Source organism: Pyxicephalus adspersus, chromosome 3 (assembly GCF_032062135.1).
Source record: "Pyxicephalus adspersus chromosome 3, UCB_Pads_2.0, whole genome shotgun sequence".
Classification (NCBI taxonomy): domain Eukaryota; kingdom Metazoa; phylum Chordata; class Amphibia; order Anura; family Pyxicephalidae; genus Pyxicephalus; species Pyxicephalus adspersus.
In genome coordinates, this window is record NC_092860.1 from 31,206,577 (window position 1) to 31,229,377 (window position 22,801).

At 34.7% G+C, this 22,801-nt stretch overlaps 1 protein-coding gene across 3 annotated transcripts in view; it reads right to left on the minus strand.

The window, feature by feature from the left end:
• PCSK5 (proprotein convertase subtilisin/kexin type 5) overlaps positions 1 to 22,801 on the minus strand; it is a 201,788-nt gene that overhangs the window by 45,482 nt on the left and 133,505 nt on the right. Inside the window, exon 21 of one of the 3 annotated variants that reach the window (XM_072404133.1) lies at positions 1,185 to 1,287. In XM_072404133.1, the coding sequence (XP_072260234.1) occupies positions 1,185 to 1,287 (103 nt within the window). Of the gene's footprint in view, positions 1 to 1,184; positions 1,288 to 4,055; positions 17,916 to 22,801 lie in introns of those variants that run through there. The other 2 variants (XM_072404135.1, XM_072404134.1) reach the window with 2 other exon arrangements.

The window sequence follows — 22,801 nt, forward strand, 5'->3', positions numbered from 1 at the left end:
GACGACCGACTGTACACACGGCAGATTTTCGCCCGATAATTGGCCGATACCGATTATCGGGCGAGAAAAATTTGCCGTGTGTATGCAGCTTTAGTCCTGCATATGCCTAGTAGGTAAACTAGGTTGCTAAAACACTAGTATTGCTTTTTTTCCCAAAGATAAGCCATCTACATTCCGGCCTGACAGTGTATTTTCTAGGTCTAGGAAGATAATGTAACATAAAGAAAGTGGCAAAAAGTGTGTACCTGGCTGCTGAACTTTCTTTTCAACAAGACCCCAAAAGTTTTTTGTTTTTCAAGTTAAGAGATTATGGTCATTTTAAGGATTTAAACTACTCTGACAGGTTGTCATTTTGATGTTTTAAAAGAGTAAAGGTGAGAGAAAGAAAGTATAATTCAATGTATGACATTGTTAACGTTTTGTTATCTTAGAAGTTGAGGAGAAATCTACAATGTCTACTGAGCATCTCACACTGAATAATGATTTTTTGATAACTCTTACCTGTCACTCACCTAGCTACAGTTAACCTTAAAATGGCTTTTAGTTCATGGTAACTATACAGGAATTTAATTTACTTGCTCCACGTACAAGAAGTGGAGAAGCTTTTTGTAAGATTTAAAAGTCCTCAGAATTCTACTACTTCTTACATTACACAGATTTTAGGTTGTATGGAAATCTATACAATTACAGTACTTTTTTTTTTTTTTTTGTAAATTGTTGCACACGTAAATATAAGCAGGGCATTCAGTTAATAAATAATTAGAATAATTCAACCACAACAAATGTAAGAAAGATAAGTGATAAGAACATTTGCCTTAAAATATTAGGTTCCACGGTGCGATTTGAAACAGGCAACAATCTGCATGGAGCTTTTATGTCTTCCCGTGTTTTTTGTGTATTGTGTTTTTTTTGTGTATTTTTGTGTTTGCTTTGTTATCTTTTTCTACCTAAAGACATAATATTAGGTTGACATTGATCTGACTCAGGGATGTTACAATGGGTATTTATGTACTTGTATAAGTGTTGTAGCAACATTGATGTATAAGCCAAAGAAATGGCAATTTCTTTATTACGGTTTGGTACTTTCTGTGAAAACTTTTTTTTTATGAATATCTGCTAGAGCTGAATTAGCATATATTTATGTATAAAACAATGGAACAGAAACAGGCATGTAAAAGACTCACCTTGTAATAGAGCATCCAATACACTTATGTCTACCAGGACCAGTGCACTTATAGCAGGATGCATCACAAGGCCTGCAATGTCCAGTTGCATCGATATATTCACCTAACAGAAAAAAATCTGATTAGTGTATGCAGTTTATTTCAGGTGATCTTGCCATATTAACATAGACCTATATTCTGCAAATGTTACCCCTTTGCTTCCAGCGTTCTTGTGATGGATAGATAACATTTAACAGTAAGAATGATATGGAAATATTTCAGTGATGATGATGATTAAAGATTCCTTCAGTGTTGGTCACATAACCAGAAGCATTAGCCATTTGGTCCTATCAAACTTCTGACCAACTAATTCTCGCCTTTAGCAGAGATCACAGAACAGAATGTCTAAATTGTCTAAAAGCTACTAGATTTTACTTTCCTCAAGAAGTGAAGCGTCATGAGTGTTCCAAAATATCCTGACCTCTGGGATATTTTCTAGTGAGCAAATCCTTCTCCATCCCACAATAGAGTGATTAAGGCCTAATCTACCTTTTGACAGGCCAAAGGGCTTCCATATGGGGTAGATGTTCCTAAGCCCCTTAAGATAGGAAAGTATGCCCAAGCCCAATTTTCAGTTGCTATTTGCATGGAAGCTTGAAGAAGTTTCGGAAATACTACCATAAGACATCATAGCAAAGGTAATTACTGGGAACCCTATAGAGAATTTTGTCTGGAAGTTTTTTTTTTCTAAAATCTGTAATATAGTACCGTTGTACCGTACAAACGTAAAACTTACATTTCATATTTACAGAAGAATGCACTTAAATAGCATGATCTTATACATATACATTAATGGTAACAAGAAAAAAAATGAATAATCAGCATAGGAAATGACCAACCCCTAGAAGGTAAGCAGAAAGAGAGATGACGTATAAGCAGCATAAACCATTCCATGTTAGTAGTTATTTGTTAAATTTTACCTATCACCAATAGCACACAGTTTCTTTTTAGGTCAACCACCTTATTCTTAGTAGTAGTAATAAAAGAGATTTTAAAAGAGTAAAACTGAAAATGTTAAATGAAAGTTAAATGAACTTGTGTTATTGTTATTTGGAATAATGAAGTAATAAGCTCTAGCAAGTAAGTTTTAGAAAATGTTCTATCCGTCATGCTTATGGCATAAAATTGTAGTAGAAATAAAATATTACATCTCTTACCAATCACCGCGGCAGGTGATTAAGAAGAAAGTCCTTGAAATCCAAATAATTCACAACCTAAAAAATACTACCTGGAATTTTTGTTTAATAACATTTCTTTTTATTCTTTCATGAGTGAACATAAGGGTTTTAAACATTTTATACTAATTAAATAATGTTCCTTATTTTCTAGAGATCGTAACCTCATCTGCATTTTGATTTTTCCTTTATTAATCCAAAACCAAAAAAAAAAACACTTTTAGTCTACACCTCTGTTTGGTTCATATGTTTTCTTTTAACATTCTAGCAGAATTGAACAAATTAATTTGACAAGCAGAAGAAGAAAAAACAAAAATTAGTATATCCACTTGTAGACTACAATCTTAATGTTTGCCCCATGCAGCCATTACCAGAAATGTATTCATATGTATTATATAGGACCAAAGATGGGTGAATGTGGGGTAAATGCGCACAAATGGAAACATGAGCAAATGGCTATATTCAACATAATTTCAGAATATGCCCTTTAGTGAATTTAGACCTTGGTTATTTTTCGTCTGTACAATAGGCTTCACTATACTGCCAGGGTCAGCTATTTTCTCTACTCCAGCTGGGTTACAAATAGGATCACTCAGAAAGATTCTGGCTGTTTGGTAGCCTGTGAAGCTTCTAACAAAAATCAGAGATGTGAAAATAATGGTTAACTGTTTCAAACACTTCCAGCGGCATTCCTGTGCATAAAGCCATATTAATACACAACTGCATTTTACAGATATATGACTGTAGGTGCAAAAGTAAAATTGACACAAACAATGGTGAGTGTATGCTAATATACTGCAACTTCATCCCCTTTTGTAACATGCATATTTAGTACAACCATAGAAAGTGTAGCCATACATATTAAACACATAATATTTGATTTTATTGTAGTTTCATAAATTAAAATGCTATTGTTGTTAAGAAAAAAATATTGCCTTCTGTTTTTTAAATGCACATATGCATTTTTAGTCAGGTAATATAAAATAAATATTAAGTAATCATATTATTCCAGTAAGAGGGCACATTTCTGGGCAATTTCCATGTCTTTTGCTGTCTAGCATGTGTTGATAAAAGCCAGTGGTTTACAGAGATCAATAGTTCAAGGTGAAATTTGCACACAGAACTGAATGTCACAGAACACCGACTCTATATTGGACAGCTTTGCTACACATTACATGTGTAAAAAAACATCTATGAAGGCAGTTAAAAAAACTGTTTGAAATTACCTGACTCACATTTTAGCTTTCCTTTAGACCAATTTAATTTTTTATACTGTAACTGTGTCATAGCATATCAACAAGAAAATGATATTGGTGTATGTTGTAATATATAAATGAGGTATAACATCTAAATGGAAACAGAGTACTTGCATACATTTACTCTTTTTCAGGATTTGCCCTCTTTTTAATTATGCAAAACAGCCAAGGAATAAAAAGCAAATAATTTGACTTTCAAAAGACATTTTTCTATTAAAAGCAAAGTCTGTTTTTCATGAAATATGAAGCTTTTGTATAATCTTTTGTAGTTAGATTAACAGCAGTGCTGGAATACCATCTTTCAAATAAACTATAAGGTTTAGTTTAATCTATTACTCCTGTTTATCACAAAACACGTCTAATTTTACTGATAAAATCATTTACAATATAATGGGATTCAGTTTGCCAGTGAGATGAGAACATCAAGTATTTCATTTTTGAGCTGTAATAAAAAACACAAAATCAATATCATTAAATCATGTTCAGGATATAGAGTGCTAAGCAACCTTTGTGGGATTAGTATGTGTTTCAGTGGTTTTCTTATCAGAAAGACATAGAGTTGGCAAATTGCAATTGATCGTTCTTAAACGAAGTCGAACACAGATCCATGCAGAGAACTAGAGAGAAAAAGGAGAGTTTGACCTACGTATAATCAGATCTGTACTGTGTCATAAATTACTTTCATGTAATATTTCTGTGCTTCTCTTGGGCCCAAGATTTCCTCTTCCCACTGGAACAGTATTACAGACTTCTGGTGTACTTAATGAAATTATTTATGACTGGCACGTGATTGAATGTCTGAGAAGAAGATCAGTGAATGTTTTATTGGGATGGAAATGGGACAGAAATTGATTTTATTGCAACATTAAATAAAACCTACAATTAGGCATGGGGATGAGACTGTTTAAGCCCCAAAGTGTTGTATATTATATCAATACTTTTGAAAGGTACATTTCTTTCAAAATCTTAACTATCACTTTTTTTTGGATTTATTTTCTAGTACAACAACCAGTACTAATCAATGAGATTTCACTGACATCATGGAAGGAAAATGTATATTCCTTTTACAAAAAAAACACCACTGATAAAGGATGTACATGGGTAGATATATTTAATGTGCAGATTTTGTCAAACACTCATAATTAACTCATAATCAAATCCAAAAATTAGGTGTAAATTGGAGGTGATACAACTACTGCCTATAATAAAATTCTGTGCATTAAACACATTGGCTACCTTGAAACTTACTGTAGAATCATACATAAAAAGAAAGGTTAGGTTTGGTCTGGATTAGGTCTGTAGTAATCTGATTTTGCCAAGACATAGGTACATTTCACACATTTGTATACCTGTTTATCTTTTGTTCAGGAAACAAGTACAATATCTTTTATTACCAGAGAAAAATTAAATTTTCTTCATCTTTCAGTGGGCATTTATAGTCAAATAGCCCATTTCTACAGGTGGTTGAGAACTGCTTTATATTATTTATATTGTTTAAAATTAACACATATTTTGTGTTTTATGCTTTAAAACATAAAAAAAATAAATTAGCACTAAAAATAGACATCTGCATAAGAGCCAGCAAATGACCATAAATGTCAGAAATGAAAAACTTTTTAGTAAACAATCCAAACCATCCCTCTAAATCAATCATGACACAGCTTGGTCTGGTCACATATAATATTTGTATGCTGCATAAGCTTTTATGTTAAAAAATATACATTCTTTTATAGTTTTACTACAACTCCTATATAGTTTAATAGAATAATAAATCTTGGTAAACAATTCCCTGAATCATGAAGAGTTTTTCTTTTACTTGCCATACTGGCCTAGATGTATATTGCACATTTCCATGGAGAAATGTTGAAAGAGAAGGTTGAGTTTGTGAGTCACCTCATACTTTGCAGTAGAGATCCTTTTTTCTTTTTAATATACTGCACTTATTTTATGTACCCTATTTGTACAGTGTTGCATATCATTTTGTTTTCTAGGTCTGTAGCATAAAAAGCAGCTCCTATGGGAACTGTAATTATTGTGACATAAATTGTCATTATGACATAATGGCATTCTATATTTTAATAGTCACAGCCATTCCCACATCTCTTGGAGGGAGTCTGCCTTCAGTAATTAATTTAGCTGAACAGTGCATGCTGTACCAGTAAGATCCCACCCATTCCTTTCCGGCCCTAACCCTTTAGTATGCCACCCTAGACAATGCGGGTGAATACCCCAGAGGTCACTTTCATGTCTATGTGCATAAATATTGTGTCTTCCCATCACATTTATCTTCTCTGTAGCTTTATATCCCATATTTATCATTCATGCATTTTCCAGTTTACCTCCAGCTCCACTATTTACCAGTTACTACATTTATCCTATTTTAGAAAACTGAAGCAGAATTATGGGGGACTATTTCTATAACCCTGCTCATAAATGTCTTCACACAACTGCAATGCACTTAAAAAGAAGGATGAGGCTGTTTTATTTACATAGAACATGTATTTATGCTTTTAGTACCCTTTGAAATTACAAAATCTTAAGATATCACTATAGTTTTTAAGTATTTAGCAGAGATCGCTTAACTAGTACATCAGGTCCTGCCCCCTGAAAAATGTAAGAACTAATTCTTGGTACAGTTCTAAATACAGACAGTGGCACTGATTTATCAAAGCTCTCCAAGGCCGGAGAGAATACACTTTCATTAGTGAAGCTGGGTGATCCAGCAAATCTGGAATGGATCTGGTCCAGTATTGAAAACATTTGCTAACAAATAGCTGATGACTATTAGGAAATCCATTCCAAATTTGCTGGATTACCCAGCTTCACTGAGGAAAGTGTATTCTCTCCAGGCCTGGAGAGTTTTAATAAATCAGGCCCAGTACCTCATTTGGATGATCTGATCACATACAAAATGATTTTTCAAGCCGTAGGGAAAAAACACAAATACAGCATACACAATTTAGGTTCCTTGTGTTGCAAGGCTACATTTCCAGTCACTGAGCCACTATAATGCTGTTTATAAGGGCACAAGTCAATGAAACTCAGCTGATTTGTAAGTAAGCTGCTATGATAATGTGGATCTTTAAAGAGCCCCATTACAAGTTTACCAAAAGGCTCAGCAATAAACATCTATGCACATGTATACTGGAACTATAAAGAATAAATGGAATAATTGTGACAACCTGCTGTCCTCAGACTGTGGCATACACTAAGCTTCAGGGCCCTTTATAATGTGCTCACAGTTTGAAAGCTTTTAGAGTTTGCCATATGTACCATTACAGTACTAGTTTATCCTTTTGTCTTCTCTTCTTGGGTTTCATATGATGTCAGTTATTCCTAAGAAGTGTTTCCAAGTATATTGTTTCAATTACTTTGCTTTCTTTACTATTCATTACAGACTTTTTTTTATTCCCGTCATCAGCATCACAGACAAGAATATGATAAAAAAATACAGAAACAATTTGATTAAAATGCAAAGCAGATTTAGGACACTGTTTCAACATAAACCATCAAAGATTTAGAAATATGCAAGCTGATATTACTGCCTTTATTTTAAAGTTGCAGGGTCCATAGCTGACTTTCCAGGCTTCATTACTGAGTGAGAAATGACTCGAAGAACCATGCACTCACTAAGGTATGATGAGCCTCAACTCCTGTGCCAGGTCAGTGATTTACTTAGGAGTAAAGACAGAATCAGTGTGACTCCTAGCCAATACCTTTATACCCAAATCAGCAATGACACCTTACATTCTGCTATCCTCTCACATCCATTTTAAGAATATTAGTAATACCTGCATCAAAATATTTTTAACAAGCCCGGTTACCGGAAACAGATTACAATTTAAGTTTGAGAAATAAAGATGTACGGCAATAGAAAATGCTATGGTCATATATATTACATTTAAAGCCCCGACACGACACAATGCCCACGTTCTTTACAGTATTCAAATTCTAGCTATTACTTTTCTAAAGCATAGTAAAAAATAGAGATTATCTCCTTGGTAAGAGGGAAAGAGACTTAGTTTGCTTTTATGTCTATTTTCTACCTTGTACAAGGGTACATCAGGCATTACACATTTGCAGGACTGCTCATCTCAGTCTCAGGTTTGTGTAACTCAGATGGATAAAAAATCATGTCTATATAGCATTTATTGCCTGTCTTATTTTGTAATGCATATAAAAACATTTTATATTTAATGGGAAATGTTCAAAGTGCTACTAGATAGGAACTGTGGACACATATTTATCTCCAGCATTTACTGGGGATGATTTACCAAATGAAATGTTTTCTTGCATTTACTCTAGCCTAATCACTAATAGCTGGTAAAACGTTATATTCCTTAAGACTTTAGCACTGCATCTATATACCATTTATGTTGTCCACATTTTTGCTATGGGCTGATTTATGTGATACATTTATGATAAATATGATGATGAATATAGAAACTTTTTGAGACTTTCTTTTGGCAATGCTGTCTAGCGAAGTAATTAGTAAGTAATCTATAGGCAAAACTATGTACCAAAAATTAAGAAAATAGGCTTCATTCATTAAAGTTCTCCAAGGCTGGACAAGATAGGCTGTAGTAGGAGAACCTGGATGATCCAGCTAAATTGTTTGCTACTAGTTTTTAGTCCTGGACCAGACCCATACCAGATTTGCTGGATTACTCAGGATCTCCCATGATAGTCTATATTTTCCAGTCTTGAAAACTTTAATAAATCAGGCCCAATGTGTTTATTTCAACAAACGTTAGTTAATTCATCCCTTGGAATCAACCCCAAATCTAACACCTCCATAATGCAAACCTAACCCTTAAATGTTACCTATTGCCGCAAAATTGTGTACTGACTTTATTGGCACATAAAGATGACAGTCATGTGCCAAAAATCCACAATCAATCTTCTAACTTTGCAAGCAAATCTTAATCCAGAATATAGGACAAAAGCATATTATAAATAGTTACTGTATCTTTTAAAACGACAATTGCACATTTATAACAAGCTCAACTACATGATGCTGAAATAATATAAACATACATTTTAATGCCACTGAAAAAATACCATTAAAGCCTAAAGATTTTAATCAACTATTGAGTCTGAGGAAAAACACACAATAAAATAAAACAAATAAATATAATCAGAATCCACATATAGGGTGACACACATTTCAAAATACATTTAAATGAAATGAATATATGAAATAGTGTCTCTGGAATATAATTACTACAAAAACATTATGGTACAAATATCAGTACATATTTTCTTATAATATATTTCTACAACAGTGATAACATAACAATGAACAAAGATGTTCCTGCCCATACCTACAGCGGCTTCATAAACCCTCCCATTATGGGCAAATAATTTCCTATTCTTAATGTAGAAATGCATAGAGGCTTTTTCACCTAGAGGTGTTGGAGCTTTGGCTCACTGAAAAAGCAGTATTTTGTGGTGACTGGAAGGTTTGGAAGGCTGGTGCAGGTATATGCAGAAATATTAACAATACATAATTTTCATTTTAAATTTACATAAACCTGTAAACATTATATATATATATATATATATATATATATATATATATATATATATATATATATAACTATATTAAAAGTTTGCAATCTCTACATGTACCTCAAATATAAATTTCTCCATATATACTTATAATATACATTGTATCCAGATTTTCCATGCACAAGAAGATAAAACCAATATATATGAACTGTGACAAAATATTCCAGTAAATATATGAAAAATAATAATAAAAAATGACAAAATATATGAATATATGAAAAACAATGCTTTTTATATTAATAAAGTGCTTGTACAAAATGAGAGGTACAATACATGAGATATAAAAATCATCATATGGCAATAAACCTAAAATTACATACTATATCGAAAATATAGATTTCTTTAAAACATTCATAAAAAATAAAATAAAAGTCCACATAAAAATTGATATAGTACTGTGGAATTCTCCATGTACATCTAATTAGGACAATGTTGTTTATTGATGGACGCATCCTAAATGCATGATGCCATTTAAAGGGCCATTATATATATAATTACTGACAATGGTTCTCCCTTATAACAGCCAGTTTTCCTTTTTAGGTTTACATTGATTTTTCACAACACGATACAGGCCCTAATTGATCCTTATTTTCAACAATAATGGCACTGATGTGGTATGGTAAAAATATATATTATATAACTAACAGGTGTTTGTAGCACTGGAAGCTGCCCTAGGACTTAGGATTCCAAATGCACAACATAATGGGGCTGATTTAATTAGGAAGGTAATAATCTCCACACAAAAAATTGAATGAATATTCACTTTAGTCATGCAATTACTTAAAAGTATTTACAGTTTTTTTTTTCATATGCAATATCACTAAATGTTACTGACAGATGACATAGCTAGAATTCATATAAGCATGATTTACTTAAATCCATTGCTACCTGAACCATGTTTTTTCTGCTCATTCAACCTATCTGTTGGATCACCTACTTATCATAAGTAGAAAACTACAACATAGCGGAAGTATACAAAACGTATTGTATAGATTTCTTATAAGGCAGAAATGCATGCAGTATCGATTTATTAAAGCTCTCCAAGGCTGGAGAAGATAAACTTTCATCAGAGAAGCTGGATGATCCAGCAAATCTGGAATGGATCTGGTCTAGGGTTGAAAACATTTGCTAACAAATAGCAAATTACTTATTATAGGTTTGCAGAATCACCCTGCTTCATGAAAGTATCCTCTTCAGCCTTGGAGAGCTTTAAACAATCTGGCCCAATGTGTCATTAGTTTATACAATCAAGTGATAAAATCCATTTTCTTTTCTACAAAACAAAATGCTGAGTAAAGAGTCTATAAAAAATACAGTAAACGTACCCCTACCTCCGCTTCTGGGTGGATAAATACTTTAAAAATACACAATATTGGTTCTTTATCTTTTAAAAAGCTTTAAATAGTTGCCATATGAACCCACCCATTGCGCCTGATTTATTAAAGCTCTCCAAGGCTGAAGAAGGTACACTTTTATCAGTGAAGCTGGGTGATCCAGCAATTCTGGAATGGATTTCTTCAAAGTCATTTGCAAGTGTATCCTTTCCAGCCTTGGAGAGCATTAATAAATCAGGCCCATTATGTCTGTAGGTAGGGATGTTTATAGGTCATTTTCATTGTATAGTTGGTAATCCCAGATGAAGCTGTGAAAGGCCATATAATGGGAGGCCCAATCTTTAACAGATTTGTCTACTTAAAAAAATGGTCAATCCGATCTATATCAGATGTTCAATATGCCCCAAGTTATATTTCACCATACAAAAATCATGAATGTTATCACAACAGTAAATTATTTACTGTTAATCTAAACCTAACCTTAGGCCCCAACTTAACTCTATAAATTCACTAAGTCCATTCAGCAAACTTTTATTCTCAACTGAAATTTGGATTGAGACCAAGTTACTTTTAGTTTTAATACAAAGTCTGATTTACTAAAGTGCTGAATCCTAACCCCCCAAAATGTATAAATATTCAATTTATTCTATTTATCCAATCATATAACAAGCAAATTCCTTTCATACTTATTTCATCTGCAAATGAATAGATAACTGAATATTCACACAATCTATACTCCTTTAGTAGATCAGCCCCAAAATGTGCATTTTGCATATCAGTAACTGAATTGTTTAGTCTGCTTAGGCTGCACCTTTTGAGAAAGAAAAAAAAACTGGAGATAGCTGATGTAACTAATTATTATGATAACATAATGTATATAAACATTCCACTGACCTTGGAAGCAACCAAAATGCTGGTTAGGCTGCACATTTTGGGGAAAGAAGGAGGTTTGAAACAGATAATGGGGTTAATTATAAAGGTAACATATATAAAAAGTTCTCTTTAACATAGAAGAAACTAATTATCTGTCAGGATGCTGTAATACAAACAGTATACCTGTGCAACATATATATATGGATATATTTTCTGGATTTAAACATTTTGTCTCATACAAAGAAAATATCATGATTTGAATTCCAACATCTTCAAAGCTTTCTATCCCTTTCCTGCTTTTCGTATATAAGTGGCTTTTTCTTTAGAGCAGAACTAAACCCATACCACTCACCAATCCCTGTTCCATCGCAGGATGCCACCATCTTCCTTTTTTTTCTCTCTTTTCCTGAAGACGTTTTTTGGCCCTCTCGATTGGCCATCCTAGGATATCATAACTTCCATGTAATGGAAGCCAGGATTGCCAGGATTCCTTGGCATCCAGCACTGAGCTGTGCATGCTTAGCTCTTTTGACAGTTCCCCGGCGTGATCAGGCAGTTAAGACAGATTGTTGCAGAAGGGACATTGCCTGTCCAAAATTCACCTGCCTGAACCTGGATTTTGCAAAGTGTAACTTTAGAACTGTGCCCGATCTATGGACAGTATAACTAATGCCAAACTGGATTTTAGATTTGGCTAGGGCAGTGAGGTGATAGAACTCCAGTTTATTTATGTCTATCTCCGTTAGAAAGATTCACTGATCACCAGTAATAAAAAGGGGATTTATTTCAAAATATCAAGTTGCCACCAGAAAAGGAATGCAAAGGAAATTATCAAGTGGTAACACTTGTTTCAGTATACTTTTAGTATTTACATGTTTCTAAATAGCAGCAAAAGTATTTTAAAACAAGCTAGTTGCATATCTTCATAGTATAGGCTTTAGGTGTTTTTATCTACACAAAAAAATCGTCTGATTTTCTAAAGATATGGAACTCCTTCAGGCTAGGTTCAAACCCATAGCAGAAACAAGTGTTCCTGGTGGCTGGCGCCTTTCCAACCACTCACACCGCAGCACTGGTTCCTAAACAAGCAATGTTTGAACATTTGACAGCACGCAGCAGTGGTATTGAGCCACTCTTTGCTGCTGCCATTCATTCTCTACTGGATTGCTGCAGGAGAGAAGGTACATGTAACCTATCACCTGAGGAAGAGGCTCAATGGTGGGGGGAAACAATGACCACACTGCAACCTCACCTCCAGTCGGAACAGAGCCTTAAAGAACCAACCTAATTGTAGTAAAACCCAAGCATACAAGAATTTCTGGTTCTGATTTTCTTTAATTATCAAGCAGTATAAATTAAATGCTAACTTTCAGGTAGAGTGGAAAGGGTTGGATCTTCTTTTTTTTTAACTGCAGCATGTGTCCTTGTTACAGAGCCCCCCCCCCCCCCTAACTTCTGGTCTTGGTGGCAATGGAACAAGAAGTGAGAAGAAAATTGACCAGTGGGGCACAGCATGCAATAAAAACTTGAAACAGATTCACGTCAGTTGCAAATTACACAGACTGATACCCTTTAATTATTAGCTAAGTGCTAGAATTAAAGGATGAATGGTTCCATCAAAATTATACATATACATTTATACATAGCATCCCCTCCTTTCGTAGAATTATGTCTGTATTGATCATGAACAAACCATTTTAGTATCAAAAAATAACCTTTTATCATCACATGTTGATAAATGCTATAAAAAGAAATCAAAAGCAGTCCTTTGAACATTGTTTTGTTATAACAACGTGTGAATAGAAGGTTTTCTACAGGCTGTAAGGCTGTGGAACTGTAAGAGAACTCTAAAGTTAAAAATAAGTCTTTTGGTCGAAGTTAGGCTTCAAGTACTGTTTGTGCTGCTATTAGAAGTAAATCAAGAGTTTTATTTTCCTTGGTAAATGTAAAATGCAAATAACTAATGAAAATAAGAATAATTGAGTACATTGTGCAGATATTATATTAAAAGCCAACTTGTACTGTTTAAATATTTATATTGGTGGAAATCTAATAAAACACTCATGTTTTCAAACATATTTGTTTTGCTACCTAACCCTGTTTCAGACTGGGTCCATCAGAGAAAATGACCACAGGACTGTCCATGCTGACGGGATTTACAAAGGATTCTCTGGGGTTCTTTGAGGGGCATCCTGCATACAGAAATTTAAAGTTATCCAGAAAGGCTACGCTTCCCTAAAACAATAGTTAAAGGATCATCTTTCATCTGCAGTCAGCAAGGTAGTTTCCGTCTCAACTAGCAAAGTAGGGGAAATCACTGGTGATCTGGTGTCTTTGAAGAAGCTGATTAGAAGACTGGAGAAACAGTATACATCGTTTACATCCTCTTACTTGATGGATCAATTACAGAGGGGAAATCCCTAATTAATGTAGTTATTCACAGGCAGAAATGCACTATGTACTGTTAACAAAACTATGTACTGTACCTAACAAAACAAATTTATCTAATACACCTTCTGCGGTTGATTTCCTGTCTAACTTTCCACATGCTATGTATCTGAAAATTTGCATATAAGTTATATCCAATATTTTAGTCTTATTGTAGGCAAGAATACTAAAATACTAAAAATGCCTCCAAATATGAACGAACAGAATCACTGATACAAAAATAAATTATTAAAATATGACAAGATTCATTCTGTTAAAGATGAAATGCTAGAAACCTTATGGAGCAGAAAACAATATGAAGCACTGCAGATAATCCTGACAGACAAAAGTGCACTTTGCACCAGATGTGTGCCACATGTTCATTATAATTTATGCCACTTTCAGCATTGCAGTTATTTATCAAAAAGAAAGGAAGAAAAACACCAGGAAGCATAATGTGCAACATATTTTTTGCACTGCGTAAATCCAATCCTGTTCCTATGAAGTCATATTAAAGTTTCATATTAGGCCAGCTGAAAGCAGTACATTTATCCATGATGTGCCAGTCCTTACATTAACACAAACCAAGACATACAAAAATTACTTTATGACATCTCTCACATGTTTCCAGGTGGGAAAATGTGAGAAAAGTGTCTGACTGGTTGGTCGCTATAAACAACACAGGCACAATGATTGTCTCCACTCTCTTTATATATAAGTTTAAATTCTGATTGTTTTTCATATAGTTATAAATGGCCTTTATAAAATAAGCCAATTTTTTTCAGAAAATACAAGTTGATTTTCAAGTGCCAATGACAACTTACCTGGATTTTATTTAAAACTTGTTAACATTGAAAGAAGGTCCTCATAATGCAAACAACTATGTATAAATTATTATACCAATTAGATTTAACCATTTCTTTAAACTGAAATATGGGTTACTGCAGTAATTTTTTGAATAGGTCTGTTAGTTTACATATATGATTTATGTGTGGAGGTAGTTAAGAAGTGCCATGAATAGAAAGTCTTGAAGAACACTGATCTTGTCTTCAGTGTATGACATAAAACCTAGACAATGCATTCTAGGGCAGTGGTCCCCAACTTTTTGTAGGTCGTGGACCACTAAATGCACAGACTCCGGATGTGCAGGGAGCCATGTGTCACTTAAAGGGGAACCTTCATCCTTTAAATCATGATGCCAGAACCCGCCCATTCTCCCATCACTGGCCCGGGCCTGCAATGTACCCCGGAGACGTGGTCCGCGGCTCTGGCCAGTGCTCCCCCCCCAAGCGAGTCCTTCTCCTGACCCGGCTGGTGGGTGCACCGGCCAGAGCCACTGCCCACCTGTCAGACTGCCACGGCCCACTAGGGACCTCTGTTCTAAGATACTGGGGCTCAGACATCTTCAAAACTTTGGTGGTGTTAGATCTGCTGGTCATTGAAACTCCAGCCTGTTTCCTGGTGTGATAACGCTGCTCCGTGTTTGTTGTGACAGTAATGGCCACAGCAGACACAGCAGGACACTATAATAAAATATATTAAAAATTAATCATTGTTCTTTAGGGGGCTGGAGATTCCAAGACTTTTTATTCACTAACAGCATTCTTCACCCACTAATACAATATTTAAATACGTAAAGGGATCCAATCAGAGGTCCCTCCAAGACTCCAGTCATTACCAACCTGTCCACCGCCAGCAAGGTGTAGCCCTTCCTTACATATACACATACATACAAATTTATTTCACATTACACATATCACAATTCCATTTTACAAACTCAAATTAAATGACGAACATGTGTATGTAACAGTACATGATCAAGTAGATAAATTAAAGGGAAAAAGCATAAAGCATTATAAAGCATGACTACTCTTCCTTCAAACATTTTTACACGTGTTCCAAGGCTTGAGGGAATTTAAGTGAATACAGACAAGTCAACATAATACTAACATTACCCTGCTGTTGTCAAAGACCTTTCAATCTTCTTCATATGCACTGTTAAACACTGTCCATACACCTACCTTCTTATAAGCAAGAAATTACATTATAAGTATTATATCAATATTACAATATAAGTATTAATCGCAGAGATCCAAAAGCTTTCAGAAAACGTATTCCGGAAGCAGAATGTGTTGACTCGGGAGTAGAACTTATGGATGATCTGACATCCCATTAAAAAGTTTAGACAGTAGTCATTTCTTGCATATGTATTGAAGAAAGATCTGTCTGCAGTATTGCCAGTTTGTGGGACACACGTATTAGTACAGCATCACTCATTGTTATTTTCCTGCTATCCTAAGATGTTGTTTAACCTGGCAGAGACCTAAGGTTTTCTAGAGTTTACCTACTTAGGCCTGGGCTAGTAGCATGCTTAATTCACATCTGCCTAATCCAACATAATGCTGGAACGAATGGATGCTCATGGTCTTACGAAGACCAGGATTATCATGCATAGCATACCCGCACTGTATGACATCAATTTCATAGAGTGTATAACACCTTATAGGACCCTTCCTGTGTAGATGGAGCTAGAGAAGAAAACCTTGGGACTCTGCCATTTAAAGACAAGTGATATTTATTACGTTTAAAACCTAAAGGGTTATAACAGGTTAGATTTTAAATCTAATGTCATTTGGTGGCCTATACTGTTCTATAAAGGCAATTAAACTTTAAAAATAACATGAATTACACAAAGAGTTATAAATAACATTAATGCAAACATGTCTTATTTTATTAAATGTAATATATTTCTGATAAAAACTGTTACTTAGAGGACAAGGGGGGTTATATTTCAGCACACACAACAGAATTTCTGTGGAGTACCCTTAAAAAATAAAAATTTACAGCAGAGTTTCTTCAGATCCTCAATGTATTCCTTAGGTAGTACTTGGCAGCAAAATACATGCTGGTAAAAAAGGAAATACCTAAAATTCTGTTTCAATTATACAGATAAACTTTTAATTCATCAGTAAGTGATATGATAAAAACTGGTAATCTCTGTACTATGTTTGCATTTTGAGACTAGTCACAGTTTAAAGTAGAACTCCACCCAAAAACATTTTTCTTTTGGATAAAATTCTGGACTTTTTCACTGTATTAAAGTACTGGTTTTGTAGGCTGTGAGATTTTTTCACCTCTTATCCCAATACCTACTGATAAAATGCGGGGGGATCTCCCAATCTGGGACAAAGACAGCAATACAAATCCACCAGAAATTCTAACCCTTCCCACTCTATCTCAAAATAAATAAAACAAACATGTCTGGAATTTATTAAACAAACTCTTTAAATATTTAGAAGTATCAATTCATTTTGAACAATGGTTTTCATGTATTCTTCCGTTACTGTTTTTCAAACCCTGAGAACCACCTGACTTAATAAAATCTAGTTATACTCTCTTGACCTCTTGAACAGTCTCTATGCAGTGATGACAGTCCTCAGCAACAAAAACACAGGAACACAAGGAAAATAAAAACTAGTGGATAAATATTTTTTCTTTATATTTCACAGCAAAAAAAAAGCAAAATGTAAATCATCAATTTCTTTAAATGGCAGGTCATTTAGACACTAAAGGGGTTAAAATATGCCATAGCCCATTCTGCCTTAAGGAGACCAAAACAATAAACAACAAAAGGCAATACCTTTGAGCTGACAACACATCATTAGCTGACTCTTTATTTTGGCATCAATGCTTTGGTCACACAATACTGACTGTGGATCCAGGTGCTTTAATGTAAACACCCAGCAATAAAAGGTAGGTCTGTTGTAGTTTTTTTTTTGTTTGTTTGTTTCTTTAAAGTTCCAACAAAACAGTTCACCATTCCCCCCACAAGCGGGAGGATAAGGGCAAAGAGAGTAAGAGAAAGAGGTGGCTTTTTATTTTTAATATGAAAAATCTAGAAGTCTAATAAGTGGGACCATCTGCAGTAGTAGCAGCTAAATCACCCCTTGAGTGTACATGTTCTGCAGCAGAGTTGCTGAAGTACTTTCCTTATGCACAGGTTGTTCTTTTTTACTAGCATACAGAAGCCACCCTCAGCCCACGCTTCTTCCGTTGCTTTCCCGAGGTTGACAGTAGGAAGGAGTAGAAATGGAAGAATTTTGAAAAGCAGATGATGAACATGGAGGAAGGTTTGATTTTTAAGATCAAGCAGATCAGGTTTGAGAAGCCATTCAGCAGCAGGAAACAAGGAAATTTGGTCCATCAGAGGGAAATTTCATTTCAACATTGTTTCGATAGATTTATAGTGGTCCGACAGGGAGTGATTGATATCCATTGATAAAAGAGAGTAGAAAAAAAATAAGAAAAACATTAGAATACAACTTTTAGAAATAGTAAATCTATATATGTACAAAAGCAAAAGAAATATAATGTTCAAGATTAAAAACTCATATAGGACAAGGAGAGAAATATATTTGAAAAACATTTGCAGCAATTTCAGCCTTTCCTTTGTAGGACCATACATAGGGCATTTTGTGGGTGTCACTTACCTTTGGCCTTGCATCTCTTCTAACAATCCATTAAAACTAAATAAAACATATACAGCTTGCATACATCCAGTAAGTCTGTTTGATGTAGAAGTCATGACCAGGGTAGCTCGGACCTTCTAGCCCATCCCTTCTAAACACCATTGTCATAATTACCGCCTACTTCCAAACCTCCCCCTGCTTACCAGCCACTCCCCCCCATTAAATACCCCAACACAAAATCTTGGATTTTTAAATTGGCTGGCAAGCAGCTGTTTATTTAAAACACCATTAAATAAAGTTAACTTTCCAAATAATTAACAAACAAATATCCAAATACAACAAGAATTGAACTCTTCCAACATCTCCACCTTGGCCCCTAGCTGCCCAGCACTGCCTTCAGGAGCCATAATCATCCGTTCACCATAAAGGGGGAGACCCCACCAAAGGGGATCCCCCCTGCCAAAATCCACCACTTTTCCAATACACTTAATCCCTGCCTTCCAAGGCCCCAACCGTTAAAACGAACCCAACTCTCAACTCTACCTAAACATAAGAGGGAGGGTGGGTGGGAAACTTTTTCTTTCCAAAAGAGGGCCTCTAACTATCATCCAGCCCTTTTAACATCTCCCATTCCTAATCTCCTCCTTCCCCACGTTGTATACTAGCCCAGCCCCCTCTAGCAACACTACCTTTTTCTTAACCCCTTAAAAGCTCTGGGCTAGGCCTAGCACCCAGTCATGTGACCCTGCGCCTAATTCTTACGGCTACGGGCCTCTCTTGAATCTCCACCTGCTATAGTTCTTCCCTTACCTGTCTAAATTTAGCCCCATTCCCTACAAGTCCAATGTTGCAAATCATGATACCTGTCATGAGCAAGACATTTGTAAAACTGCCACCCCACCCCTCCCCCCAGAACAAAAATAAAAGCTGGGCTCTTCCAAGCAAGTTCAAAATCACATTCCAGTAAACAAAAAATCTGAAGGAGCAAGCAAGCTTTTAAAATATTTTAAAAACTGAAATGTTTACTTTATTATATCAGTGATTGTGTTAGGTTTGTATGTCTTTACACTGCTTACACTACGCAGTTTCTTTAGTAAAATACCTATAAATTAGATCATCTCATAACTGCAGTTAAGGCCCAGAATTGACTTCCCTGCATTGCTGACTTTCAAATACAAGGTAACTTTTTACTTTCCTTGACAGTTTTGTTTAGTCTGAAATAATGAACTAATTTTACTTTACTCTAGTGATACAGTATTATTATTAAATAACCAGAATAAATACAACCATTGACATTAGAAGCTGACTATGAAGGAATTTACAATCTATCACAGTCATACAAGGACAAACACGCACGCTATAATGCTAACTGTTGTACACCAGTTAACCTACTAGTATGCTAGTTAAAGGAAACTAGAGTTCCTAAAGAAAACTTATAAAAACACTGGAATAACATTAAAACCTCCCTTCACTGGGTCTTTGGTAAGAATCAGCATCCAACCACCCACCATGATACTCTTTTCATAACTTACAATGGATCATTAGAAGTTATGTCAAACATTACATTCTACATTGCATTACACTCAGAACGTTTGTCCCAAACCTGCTCTAGATAAGGTAAAATAATCAAATAAAAATTGTTTTGTAAATAGGTTTTGTTTTGTAAATTTGCCATAATTTATACTGCCCTGTTTTTGTTTTATATCATATTCATAAAAATGAAAAATGCAAAATTGCACAACAGTGTGTTTTCTTTTGTTTGTTTCATATAGTTCCCATTTATTTTTCTTTTTTAACCTATTCATCAGTGAAATTAGGTGATCAGAAAATAATTATACTGTTGACGTTTACTTTACAAGCTTTAATGTACTTCATGCATTTCAGCCTTGTCCTGCTAATATGTCTTAGTAGGTTAATAACAAATTTATAATATGCAAGACACTGGAACACTGTAGCCAAGTAGATATGTAGACAAACGAAAGGTGATGTAACAGTGGCATGAATCCTTGTTAGAGTGGACGGATATTACTAGTTTACTTTTTTATTATTATTGACTTATTGTAGAATTTATATAATTATATATATATATATATATATATATATATATATATATATATAAATAATAGGTAAGTCGGCAGAAGCGTGCCTCAATATGAAGACAAATGAATGAGAAGGGTGCATAACTGCAGTTGCAGGAAGTGCAGCAGTGAGCATTGGTACAATGGTGGCAAGTGCTGAGGCAAATGTGTGTGCATGGGTAAGTGCAGGATATTGTAGCAATTGGATATGTACCAATTTATTTGTCAAGATTGACTCTATAGTCAACATGAGATTAACATTTTCTTCCCCATTCCCTTTAACAATATTCATACTGATTACGTAATTTTATAGAATACTGTGTAAAATACTGTTTAGTTAAAGTAAAACTGTGATATTTAAAGTATAAAGTAAAAAAAAAGTAAGTTAAAATATTGCACAAGAGCACCAATTAAAATTTGCTTCAAATGTCATGATTCACATCCCTGAAAAGAAAAATGCCATCATTATCATTGGCATCCTAAGAGTTAAATGAGTAACTTAAACTGGCAGAATTCATGCTTCTGCTCCAACAACTCTGACAATTACATCTAACACTACAAAGAAAGACAAATGTGACTTTTACACTCTATAAATACGGCTAGTGTGAAGAGGCTTATGCTGTGAAATGTCTTTCTGTTGGCTGTCAATAAACTGAAGACATTTCAAGGAAAATCTGTCATTGGGATAAAAAGGCAAGCAAATCAAATGTGAAATATAGATGTTAAAATAAATCATTGCTGAGAAAAAGACTTCTAAACCAATCAATACACATTTATAAAGATAAAACTAAAAAGATACTGATGTGAGTCAAACATAAGCATTAATCTTTAAGCACATGAATACAGTATTCTGTATGCAAACATCAAACACATATAACCTTGATCAATGGTTTTATCCAGAGACTATGAGAAAGCATTGTGTCAGCAGTAGCGCTTGTTTTGATAAAATCTTCATTTAATATGTACAAATTTTAGTCATCTCTGTTCTTATTCTTCAAAATATTGTTTTCTACAAAAATGAAACTGAATATGCATGGCTATATATTTTTTAATTTGAAGTGCACATTAATATAGTATAGCTTTATGGGGGAATAAATTTTATACAAAATTACATGTAATTCTACTTTGTTCTCTCTGCATTATTTTTTATTCATCATTCTTCGTTACAAGAGATGTTTGGGCAAACTATGTAAACAAATAAAAAGTGGAATCAAACAAAAAAAAGCAAGCAGCTTTTTATTGTATTGGTAAAACTAAAAATCACCTAAAGCTGGGGTATGGTATGTTTCTAACACTCATAAGAACTGAAAAAAAAGACTTTTGAGATGAGCATAAATGTCTTTAACATCACAAACAAAGTATAATGGAATGTGACTACCTGCTGCTGAATACACCAAGCCCTGGATAAATGAGAACCCTCACAGGCAGACAAACATGAAGGCTTTATTTAGCAAGCTTAAAAGTGTGTAATGCATTCTTTAGTACTCCACTATTGTTTTTATCCAATAAACTCTTTAGGTGTCGATTGCGCTCTTGGTAAGTTGGCTGATCACATGGTCTAATTGACATACAGCTTTGAGAGATACTCATGTGACTATCGGTGCTTTTCCACCTCTATAACTCCATAGACTCATTACAAAGTGAAATTTAACATTAAATTTACTACTTTTATAGACTGTTATTGGTAGTAGTGGTTGAATTTGCCTGTATTGGGGGCCTGAACAGACCCCCCCCCGCAATAGGAAAAATTTTATATAGCCACGAAAGGGAGGGGGGTGAATACATGTTGAGGGAAACGTAGGAGAAACAATAATTCCTCAATTTACAGATTTTTACATTTCTTTCTAAGAATTATGGTACAATTTGGACACAGGAACACATAATACAGTACTGTAGAACTACACACAGACTTATTTATTCAGCCTGCCATTGGCCGCTAGCTGAATTCGCTGAGTTGTACATCAGTCATCGGTCACCAGATGGGTATGCCAAGCTGTATGTTGTACCTGTCATCATCTGCCGGCTAAATTCACTGAACCATATGCTATACCCGTCACTGACAGCCTGTGAACGACAGGTATAGTGCATGGCTTAGTGAATCCAGACGTGGATAATAACAGGTATAGCACACAGCCCAATGAATCCAGCCAGCATCAGATAATAGATGCCCAGGCAGGCAGGGAAATGCCAGTGTATTAAACTGGGAAAACTACTCCAGGTACAAAATCTGATCAGTGAAAATTGGCAATATTCTGATTTATTTTCTTTATACCAAACTGATATTCGGGTCAAAATATTAATAGATGCATAGTCAAATACCTAGCCTATGTATTGGAAAATCTGCAGTATGTTTCCAAGCATTTGTCAAATTAAATAAACCGGGTAGAAGGGGATC